Source organism: Bufo gargarizans, chromosome 6 (assembly GCF_014858855.1).
Source record: "Bufo gargarizans isolate SCDJY-AF-19 chromosome 6, ASM1485885v1, whole genome shotgun sequence".
In the NCBI taxonomy this organism is placed as follows: domain Eukaryota; kingdom Metazoa; phylum Chordata; class Amphibia; order Anura; family Bufonidae; genus Bufo; species Bufo gargarizans.
In genome coordinates, this window is record NC_058085.1 from 245,285,444 (window position 1) to 245,297,716 (window position 12,273).

A 12,273-nucleotide genomic window follows, 5' to 3' on the forward strand; every position below is an offset into this window, starting at 1 on the left:
CCGGTATAGAGCCCCTGTGACGGAACTCTATACCGGAAAAGAAAAACGCAAGTGTGAAAGTACCCTAACAGCCCCTAAGTCCCCTTGGTAGAGTCAAAAGATGGCAATTATGATCTTAGCTTTTTGTTTACCAGCACAGATGCTTCATTTTCTTTCTGGCTTTTCTTCTTTATACTCCAGTCCTCTTAGGGCTTATTCACAGAGCCTGTAAGGTGTCTCATGGATTTGTAATAAATCAGTAAAACAGTCTTCGAAGTCATGGGATTCCAGATATTGATATTGTGTTCCTAATAGATTCCTTAAGATTGGTGGTGCAAGAAGAGCAGCTTTGGCAAAAAATTTTGCAGTATTCTGTAAGAGAAACTCAAGGAGCTGGTCATCTTGCACTACTAATCTAGGGATATCTCAAGCCAAAAGAACAGGTAAGGAAGGACACTTGTCCACAGAAGAGGAAAGGTAAGAAAGGACTCTGTATATGGGCTCTTACTAGCTGTGAAATACAGATCCTATATCTGGCCATCAGCAAGGCCTTTCCTTAGGTTACTTTCACACTTGTGTTTGGTACGGATCTGTCATGGATCTGCATAAACGCTTCCATTCAGATAATACAACCGCATCCAGTGAGAATTAGAGTTCCACCTTAGCCAGGGAACAGGATGTACATATATGGCCGTACCTGTATGAGATGCTCCGATGCTAGCCTCAGGGGGGCTGCCGGGGTGAAAATAAGGGTATGTCTGGGTTCATCTCTGAATACAGACAACCCCTTAAATGCTCTAAGCCCCACTGCAACAAAGTACTTGTACGCCTTGAAGAAACCTACCTGTTTTATAGTCGACTGGTATTAGAGACCTAACTGGGTGGTGACTTGATTGGTGTTAGATTGTAGCGTGGTACCGGGGCTGACCTGTGAGTGGTCCAAACCTGTGAGTCGTTCCATCACGAATGTGGTGGCAGGAGAAAATAAAGGGGGTCCAGGATTGACTGTTTGGGTAATTCTGTACCTCCCCCTGTTTCGGTCCATCCCCGTTGGGCTTTTCTCCTGGCGGTCATAAGTCTGAATTAAGCGGGGGCGGTCGTGACAGGATCCGTTTGTGTTATCTGTAACACAGCCTAAACGCATCAGTCTTGAACACTATGGAAAGTCAATGAGGGACGGATCCGTTTTCAACTGTGCCATATTGTGTCAGTGAAAACAGATCCGTCCCCATTGACCTACATTGTTTGCCCCGCATCATCAGACGGACACGCAAGCAGTGTTTTGGTGTCCACCATCAGAGCGGAATTGAGGCAAACTGATGCATTCTGAACAGATCCTTATCCATTCAGAATGCATTAGGGCAAAACTGATCCGTTTTGGACGGCTTGTGAGAGCCCTGAACGGATCTCACAAACGGAAATCAAAACGCCAGTTTGAAAGTAGCCTTAGTCTCTTTTTCGTTTTACTTTTCCAATAAACACATTATGGGGCATTCAATCTTTGATGTCACAGCTGTGCAGGTAGGTACTTATCTAAATACCTCCCCATGCGACACCTTGATTATCTTTTGATATTTTGTGTAGAGCCATAAAAGCAATAAAAACAGAATTCTGAAAAATATAAGTAAATAAAACTCATTTAATCCAAGATAACATCATTGGTTTTACTAAATTTGGATGACAACGAACATCCTGAAAGCTTACTGACATACAATAATAAAGGGAAATCTATAAACCTAATCCTTTGGGCTGTTTCACATGAGCGAGTCCATTGCGTGATTGACATTCCATGTGTGAGCGTGAGCCTCCGTTTTGGACTTGAAGGAGCACACAGCATTATACTGATTTATAATGCTGTGTGCCTCTGCATGACCTCACTTCTACAGAATCATAGTGACAGCTTTATATCAAATAAATGTTTAAATCACTATAACGCTGTGTGCTGCGGCAATGTACTGCCTCATGAAAAATAGCCCTTTGGGTTAAGAGTAGAAATGGAGACTTGCTTGTTATAGTGAGTATTAGTGACTGATGTTTACGTTATAATCAGTGTTAAAGGGGTTATTTCACATCCCCTGTCTATATGTTCTTTGAGGGCATATGGACATTGTATGTTGGGTTAGCGAGCTCTGTTCTCTAATAGAGGATTCCCACACTGGTGGATTCAAGTCATACATGTATTACATAGATGGCCATTCTTCTAACTGGATCCATGAAATACTACAGTTGTCAGGCAAAATCAGTCGTTTTGGTGCCAGATCTGTGGTGATCAGTAGATTCCCCTTCATTTTCTTCATAGAACACAGTTAATTGTCCCTCAAGGTTTGCATGACTCTTCACGGAAATTAAATATTCAGAAGTAAGAAGACTGGGTAAATTTGAAAAATAATAGAAATCTTGATAAAACTTTTTAAAAACTCAGCATAGGCTGAAATACATCCTTTCCTGTATGTGCATTAACCTCTCCCTGACATCCACCCGTCTTTAAAGGGAACCTGTCACCTGGATTTTGGGTATAGAGCAGAGGACATGGGTTGCTAGATGGCCGCTAGCACATCTGCAATACCCAGTCCCCATAGCTCTGTGTGCTTTTATTGTGTAAAAAAAACAGATATGCAAATTAACCTGAGATGAGTCAGGGACAGGACCTCTCTCAGGTTAATTTGCATATGTATCAAATCGTTTTTTGGTTTTTTTAAATAATAAAAGCACACAGAGCTATGGGGACTGGGTATTGCGGATGTGCTAGCGGCCATCTAGCAACCCATGTCCTCAGCTCTATACACAAAATCCCGGTGACAGGTTCCCTTTAAAGATGGCGTCTGCTCCAGAGTAGAGTGAGTGCTATAGCCGCCGGGTTTCTGCTGTTTTACACAGCAGACATCTGGGCTAGGCTAATGTCTAAGACATGTTTGAAAAAATGTAGTAGCAGGCACTCTCTGATTTGGAGTCACATATTAGTTGTAGCAATGAGTACAGATGCGGTTGTTTGTGCTGTCTCACCTAGTATGAGGAAGATTTACTGTGGAATTATTCTGGATTATATAAAGCTTAATAACTAATAATAATAAATCGGAGCGCTCCAACACGAAAAGTTTACTTAATCAGAGACTTCACTACATCACTGGTCTGGCCTCTTCCCCGGTTCAACTACATCCCGGTCACGTGTGTAGGATACTAGGTGAGACAGCACAAACAACAGCACCTTCTTACCTAGGTGAAGCGCACCAACAGACTCCACGTGGGACGCCGAGGCCTTGTCGACCAAGAATCTGAAGAAGAAAACATCGAGAGGTAAGCGATTTTAGATGCCAAAGAAGCCGCGGGACACGCTGAAGGCACTAGCTACCCAAGAATATCCACCCTGCACGTAAGTTCCGTTGACAGACTCCCTCTGATACAATACTAATCAACAGGAGGGTTCTCTGTGTTTTTATTGAATACGATTTTAACTTGATACCAGCAGTATATTAAGACTTGTACTTGGGACCAGCAATATAATTTCGGATCAGCTATAACTCAAAATTTACAAGTTTGCCAGCGAAAAAATCAATAGTATTTAATGTTTACTAATGGAAGGACTATATATGCAAGATTGACTCATTTTAACAGTCACCTGGTTTTACTATCTTTTATGTCCATCTATTTATTAGTATTTGGGACTACTACCTATTGCTTATTCATCTTATTATTTTAATTGTATTATTTATTTTTGTATTACCTGTTACTCTGTGATTTATAGAAATACATCAAATTTATTGATTACCCAGTATTATCTGTACTCAATGCTACAACTAATATGTTACTCTAAATCAGAGAGTGCCTGCTACTACATTTTTTCAAACATTTTACTACTGACTGGGTGAGTCACAGCAGTTGCACCTCAAACCACTGTAGTGTCCAGTGGAGCCATCCAATAACCAAACAATGTCTAACACAGGCTATAATCTTGATCACAGACATTTAACCCCTCAGGTGCCATGGTCAAGAGACCAAGGCTATCATAGCAGTAGTTCGCATGAAGGCCTGTAGGAGGCAGAGCGACATAATGCAATTCCCAAAGTTTGCAATGTTAATTCATTGCAGTCTAAGGGACAAGTGTTCTAGACTCAATAATAGTGTAAAAAGTAAAAAAAAAAAAAAAAAAAAAAGTTAAAAAAATATTAAATATATAAAATACAAACATAAAAATTCAAATCCACCCTTTTAAAAATAAATATATATCAATTGCACTGCAGTGACCCAAAACGCCTTAAAATATAAACAGAAAAACTGTATAAAATCGTATGGCTTGACATACCCATAGACTATAATTGGGCAAACATTGTTCAAAAGTGCATACTTTTGACTCTGTCACTGTTTATATACTTTTTTTGCAGGACAGAATAGCATAGTATACTATGCTCTTCTGTCCTGCAAAAAAATATAGAATCGTATACTTTTTACATTGTAGTGAATGGGAGATCGATGTAAATGTAAGACAGTACGTATACATCCGTTAAACGTATCCATGTTTATCCGCATACTTCCTTTGATACACTTCAAATCTTTATTTTAAAAAACAAAAGGTTACACAAAAAAATGTTTTGTTAAAAAAACTGACAAACATTGAAACGTATGCACATCTGTGAAACATATACGTTTAAAAAAAAGATTAGATAACCATAAAATTGCATGTTTGTGCAAAGAAAAAAAATAATTTTTCTGTACTAAAACACAAGAAAAAGTATATAAATGTGATATCACTGTAATTGTACTGACAGAGAATGAAGGGAATCGGTCAGTTTTACTGCATAAGGAACGCTGTAAAAATGAAACTACATTTTTTTCCAATTATACTTCATTTGCCAATTGTTTCCAGCTTCCCATTAGACTGTATGCCATATAAAATGGTGCCATTAGAAAGTGCAACTAGTCTCACAAAAAAAGCCCTCATATGGCTATGTTAACTGTAGAATTAAAAACTTATGGCTCCAGAAAGGCAGGGAGTGAAAAACAAAAAGGCAAAAACTGAAAAATGCTGCATCAGGAAGGGATTAATGAAAGCAAAGTAGAAAAGAGATGAATGTATTGGGATTTGCTATATAATACAACCTAAATTCCCAAAAAGTTGGGACGCTGTGTAACATGTAAACAAATATAAACAGAAAGCAATGATAAGAAAATCTCATAGACCCATATTTTATTCACAATACAACATAGAACACGTCAGATGTTGAAAGTGAGACATTTTACCAGTTCACTAAAAAAATTTACTTATTTAGAAATTGGCATCAAAGCACCTCAAAAAGTTGGGACGGGGCAACAAATGTCAGGAAACATAAGTGCAACTTATGCAATTTGCAACTAAGTCACATGGCTGGGTATAAAAAGGGCATGTTAGAGAGGCAGAGTCTATAAGAAGCAAAGAGGTTCACCAAGCTGCGAAAAACTACGTCTAAAAACTGTAGAACAATTCCTTGACGTATAATTGTGAAGTCTTTGAATATCCCACTATCTACAGTACATACACTGAACAAAAATATAAATGCAAAACTTTTGGTTTTGCTCCCATTTTGCATGAGCTGAATTCAAAGATCTGAAACATTTTCTACATACACAAAAGACCCATTACTCTCAAATATTGTTCACAAATCTGTCTAAATCTGTGTTAGTGAGCACTTCTCTTGTCGAGATAATCCATCCCACCTCACAGGTGTGGCATATCAAGGTGCTGATTAGACAGCATCAATATTGCACAGGTGTTCCTTAGACTGCCCACAATAAAAGCCACTCTGAAATGTGGTTTGATCACACAGCACAATGCCACAACGTTTGAGGGAGCGTGCAATTAGCATGCTGACTGCAGGAATGTCTACCAGAGCTGTTGCACGTGCAATGAATGTTCATTTCTCTACCATAAGCTGTCTCCAAAGGCGTTTCAGAGAATTTGGCAGTATATCCAACCAGCCTCACAACTGCACACCATGTGTAACACCAGCCCAGGACCTCCACATCCAGCATGTTCACCTCCATGATCGTCTGAGACCAGCCTCCCGGACAGCTGCAGAAACAATCGGTTTGCATAACCAAAGAATTTTTTGCACAAACTGTCAGAAACCGTCTCAGGGAAGCTCATCTGCATGCTCGTCGTCCTCATCGGGGTCTGGACCTGACTGCAGTTTGTCACCGACTTGAGTGGGCAAATGCTCACATTCGATGGAGTCTGGCACGTTGGAGAGGTGTTCTGTTTACGAATGAGTCCCGGTTTTCACTTTCAGGGCAGATAGCGTGTGTGGGTAAGCGATTTGCTGACGTCAACGTTGTGGATCGAGTGGCCCATGGTGGCGGTGAGGTTATGGTATGGGCAGGCGTATGTTATGGACAACGAACACAGGTGCATTTTATTAATGGCATTTTGAACGCACAGAGATACCATGACGAGATCCTGAGGCCCATTGTTGTGCCATTCACCCACAAACATCACCTCATGTTGCAGCATGATAATGCACTGCCCCATATTGCAAGGATCCTTACACAATTCCTGGAAGCTGAAAACATCCCAGTTCCTGCATGGCCAGCATACTCACCGGACATGTCACCCATTGAGCATGTTTGGGAAGCTCTGGATCGGAGCAAAACTGAAAGTGTTGCGTTTATATTTTTGTTCAGCATAATATCATCAAAACATTCAGAGTATCTGGAGAAATCATGTGCACAAGGGACAAGGTCAATATTGGATGCTCGTGATCTACAGGCCCTCAGGTGGCACTGGAAAATACTGCATGGGCTCAGGAACACATCCAGAAATCAGTGTCTGAACTGTGCAATCCACATATGAAAGCTGTATCATGCAAAGAAGTCATATGTCAACACGATCCAGAGACGCCACTGTCTTCTCTGGGCCAAAGCTCATTCAAAATGGACTGAGGCAAAATGGAAAACAAAGAGGAGAGGGACCACCAGCTTGTTATCAATGCACAATTCAAATGCCTGCATCTCATAATGTATGGGGTTGCATTAGTGCCTATAGGGTGGGAAGCTTAGAAATCTGGAAAGGCATTATTGATGCTGAACAGTATATAGAGGGTTTAGAACAACATATGCTCCCATCCAGATGTCTCTTTCAAAGAAGGCCTTGCATAGCTGAGCAAGACCATGCTAAACCACATACTGCATCCATCACAGGGATGGCTTCACAGAGTAGTCTGGGTGGGGAACTGACCTGCCTGTGGTCCAGATCTTTCCCCATTAGAAAGTATTTGGTGCATCATGAAATGAAAAATCTGTCAAAGAAGACCCAGGACTGTTAAGAAACTAGAACCCTACATCAGGCAAGAATGGGACAATTTACCTTTCCCTAAACTCCAGTAATTGGTCTCCTAACTTCCCAGACTATTACAGACTATTGTTAAAAGACGAGGGGATGCTACTAGGGATGAACAACTTCTGTTTTCAAGTTCGGCTTACAATGTTCGAGTTATCTAAGAATTCCGTTATGGAGTCCACTACCACGGACCATAAGTTATGGTCCGTGGTAGCTGAATCCATAACGGAATTCTTAGATAACCCAAACCTTGTAAGCCAAACTTGAAAACAAAAGTTCGCTCAACACTAAATGCTACAAAATAGTAGACATGGCTCTGTCTCAACTTTTGAGATGCGTTTCTGCCATAAGTTCTAAAAGAGTAATTTTTTTGTGAAATCATAACATTTCGCACTTTGATTATGATATGTGTTTTTTCTCCTTCTTTTTCCCTTGTTATAACTGATGTCCACTAGGATTGTAGCTTGGAATGTCAGAGGGCTCGGGGAAAGGGTTAAAAGGCAAGCGATCATGGATGCAGCAAAGAGATATCTTCCAGCAATCATCTGCATAGTTGAAACTCATCTAACTAAAGAAACCCTGTCCCGTCTGACAACGGGATGGCAGTCTCAATCATATCACTCCACCTTTAGCGGCTCCTCCAGGGGTGTTTCGGTTCTTATTCATAATTCCATAGATTTCACCCTTATAAAATCACATATAGATGACCAGGGCAGATTTATTTTTCTACATGGCAAGCTGCATGGCCATAGTTATATTCTTGCCTTTTTCTACATACCTCCGCCATTTTCAATGTACCCACTGCTTCAGCTAATGCTTTTTTTCGAAAATAGACCAGAATGCCGCTTAATCCTGATGGGGGATTTTAATGCGGTTATGGACCCCAACAAAGATAGATTTACATTAGACGCAGAAAGGGGGAGGAACTTTTTTAATTCTCCGTTGCCTCAGTTTTGCTTAGAGGTGGGACTGGTCGACATATGGGAACATTTTTGCAGAGGAAAGAGAGTTTATTCCTGTGTTAGCAGGGGCGGCAGAGCAATGTCTAGGATCGACCTAGCACTCACCAATGAGAGCAACCTGAGTAATATCCGTAAGATGCGATATGGGGTAAGAACAGTTTCAGACCACACACCCGTTCTGGTTGAGGTTGGCAGCGTGGAGAATAAGGACATTAGGGTGCTAGGATTTAAGCTGAATCCATATTGGCTCACTATTATGGACAATCTTCAGTCGATTAAACTACTGATGTCCTCCTTTTGGGAGGTGAATCTACCCTCTGCTAACATCAACATAGTATGGGATGCCTTTAAAGCATTTCTGAGGGGGGGTTTTATAAGTGAGATTGCCGCAGTAAAGAGAACGTTTAGGAAGAAAGAGCAGGAACTGGACAAGACGGCTGCCCTTACAGCAGAGCGATATGCTAGCCAGCCTACTGAATACAATAGGGAAGAGATGCAGAAGGCTAGTTGTGCCCTGGGGAAATATGTAATAGAGAAGGCAAACCATAGGGTATTCTTTAAGGGGCTCAATTATTTCATCGAGTCTGGATGCCCGGGTAGGCTTTTAGCTAGAATAATTTCACAACAGGAAAAAAAAAAATAATCTATTACTTCGATCCACAACGTAGAGGGGGAAACTATAGCAGATTTGGGGGGAATTGGGAATACCTTTTTACAGTACTTTGCTCAGATATATAGATCCTCCCCAGGTCTGTCATCTGAACTGGCGATGCGGTTCCTGGAGAGAATTCCACTTCCTACTTTAAATGAAGCTCAAAAGGAATATTTGGAGGAGGGGCTGTCCCTCACGGAGCTGCAGGAGGCCCTTGGATCCATCTCGGGGAACTCATCGCCAGGATTGGATGGCCTTCCATACGAGGTCTATCGCAAGTATAGCAAGGTGATTCTCCCCAGGTTGCTACAGGTCTTTTCCCAAGCAATACAGGAAGGGCAACTACCATACTCTATGATGGAGGCCCTTATTGTTTTAATTCCAAAAAAGGATAAGGACCCGGCAGAACTGAGCTCCTATAGACCAATATCCCTATTAAACACCGATGCTAAGTTACTATCAAAAGTCCTGGCTAGGAGGCTCTCGCGGGTTATGTCCACCATTATCCACCCAGATCAAAATGGCTTCATGCCAAAAAGGGGTACCCATAACAATCTACACAGGCTATTCATGAATATTCAGTCCCCGGGGCATGGTGCCAGCTCCATCCTGTCGCTGGATGCAACTAAAGCCTTCGACAGGGTGGAGTGGATCTTTCTCTGGGAGGTCATGAAAAAAAATGGGCTTTGGTCCAAGATTCATGGGGATGGTTCAGTTGCTCTATAATTCTCCTGTTGCCAGGATCAGGATCAATGAGTTGACGACAGAGAGTTTTACCTTGGGACGGGGCACCCGTCAGGGTTGTCCCCTTTCCCCCTTTCTATTTAATATTTATATCGAACCTTTAGCTGCCATGATAAGACAGGACCCGGAGGTGGCCGGTTTTGGCATAATGGGGAAGCATGACCGAGTATCCCTTTACGCAGATGACATCCTGGTTTTTATCCATCAAACAGACACCTTTCTCCCTCGAATAATGGATCTTGTTGGTCTTTTTTCCGATCCGTCTGGACTGCAGATCAACTGGGATAAGACCGTTCTCCTCCCTATAGATGAGCTGCGAGGTGAATGGAATAACCAATTAACAATTTCTGATTCAATAAAGTATCTGGGGATAACAGTTTCTGCCAAACCTCAGGAATATTTACAACATAACCTAATTCCTTTGCTGATGAAGTTGAGAGCCAAAATTAAGATATGGCAAAAAATCCTGCCAGCAAGAGCGGACAGAATTTCATTAATAAAAATGGTAGTGCTGCCCCAGGTTCTTTATGTCCTGCGCAATTCGCCCATATGGATCCCAGACAAGTATTTTAGACTGATAGATCGTATGATCAATGATCTATTATGGGGGAGGAAGCGCGTGAGACTGAAGGCACTCTATTTTTCCATGCCCTACAATCGGGGAGGTCTTAACCTCCCCTATTTTAGGGGCTACTTTGTGGCTTCCCAACTCTGTCTTTTTAATGACTGGGAAAATAGCCCTTTTTGTAGTAGAGTGGTGAAAGATTCAGGCTTCTCGGATTTTTTCACCGTACTGGAATCTGACTATCTAGCAAATATCCCGAGCGGATACTCACTTTTTTGTAGAATGGCCATAAAGAGTTGGTGCGGAGTTAAGGCATCACTCGTCTGCACCCCATTATGGCACAACTCAAAACTTCTCATTTTAAACGACTTAAGCTGCCGCCAGTATTGGAGGATCAAAAATGTTCAGTACCTACATCAAGTAGTCAGTGGGGGACAAATTTTGTCCCTCATGGAACTAAGGGCAAATTTAGGTGAGGTGGCTTGGTATGCATATTTTCAATTGAGGTCCGCACTCTCTAGCACTCTAAATAGCCACTCTTTTATTATAGATACTCCCGCATTTTTACACAATTTAATTTGTAGGAAAACTGTTACGAGAATTAAATTATCATACTGCTATAGACACTTAATGGATAATTTCTTTTTGGATGTTCTCTCTCCAGGGCAGAGAGCTTGGTCCTCTCTCCTTGCAGAGGCGGGTCATCCAAATTGGGATAAGATAGGGGAAAGCTTAAAGCTGGTTTCACACAATTTTAACCACATTGTTGTACAATTTAATATTTTGCACAAAATTTATGTGACACCCTTATGGCTACATAGAAGAGGACTCAGGGTCTCCTCCGAATGCCCACGTTGTGGTGACTCCGAGGCAGATCACTTACATATGTTCTGGGACTGCCCAATGGTGAGCAGGTATTGGAGTTTGGTCCAAAAAAACCTGGCGTGTAAAATTAAAATTGTTGTTCCTTTGTTCCCCAGGATATGGGTCCTAGGAGACCTATCTGAGGTTAATTACCAGCCCACAAAATGCCACCTCTTGATTAAAGTGATGTTCTTGGCTAGACTACTCATTTCTAGAGCTTGGTTTTCCTCTTCCACCCCAGACTGTAATAACTGGCTGAGTTTAGTTGAGAAAGTGAAAAGCTACGAGAAGATACTTCATAAACAAAGAGGATCCTACTTAAAGTGGAGTAACTTATGGAAAGACTGGGACACAGTTAATTAATTATGATATTTTTTTTTTTTCCCCTGCAAGGTGGGAGGGTGGGTGGGTGGGGTGAGATAGGGGGATACTCCATTTGTCCGGCTCGCTCTATATGTATTGCACCGGGGAAGAATGTGAAGATATATTTGAGCACATGAGGATCTCTAGGAATGTTGAGGATGGGGGGACTTTCCGGCATTAAAACAAAGGTTGTAACTTTTGTTTATTCAGAAGGCTATATACATCTGCTTACAAGGCTCCGGATCCTGCCATCCTCCTCAGCTAGAGTCCTCCATTTGATTTTTAAAATATTTACACAATTATGGATATTTCTATGCAATTATTGTCAATCACGTCCATAGACTAGATTTGACGGACTGATGGACTATAAATTATTAGCTATGTATTTTGGTTATTAATTTTGTATTAAAACAATAAAATTTATAATAAAAAAAAAAAAAAAAAAAAGAATGGGACAATTTACCTTTCCCTAAACTCCAGTAATTGGTCTCCTAACTTAGACTATTACAGACTATTGTTAAAAGACGAGGGGATGCTACTAGGGATGAACAACTTCTGTTTTCAAGTTCGGCTTACAATGTTCGAGTTATCTAAGAATTCCGTTATGGAGTCCACTACCACGGACCATAAGTTATGGTCCGTGGTAGCTGAATCCATAACGAAATTCTTAGATAACCCAAACCTTGTAAGCCAAACTTGAAAACAAAAGTTCGCTCAACACTAAATGCTACAAAATAGTAGACATGGCTCTGTCTCAACTTTTGAGATGCGTTTCTGCCATAAGTTCTAAAAGAGTAATTTTTTTGTGAAATCATAACATTTCGCACTTTGATTATGA

General features: G+C 41.1%; 1 protein-coding gene across 1 annotated transcript in view; it reads right to left on the bottom strand.

The window, feature by feature from the left end:
* Positions 1–1,604: 1,604 nt before the first annotated feature.
* LOC122940576 (zinc finger protein OZF-like) overlaps positions 1,605–12,273 on the bottom strand; it is a 55,956-nt gene continuing 45,287 nt past the window's right edge. Inside the window, exons 9-10 of the mRNA XM_044297201.1 lie at positions 3,193–3,251; positions 1,605–2,347 (exon numbers count right to left, since the gene is read on the bottom strand). Coding sequence (XP_044153136.1) covers positions 3,193–3,251 — 59 coding nt within the window. The 3' untranslated portion in view covers positions 1,605–2,347. The remainder of the gene's footprint in view (positions 2,348–3,192; positions 3,252–12,273) is intronic.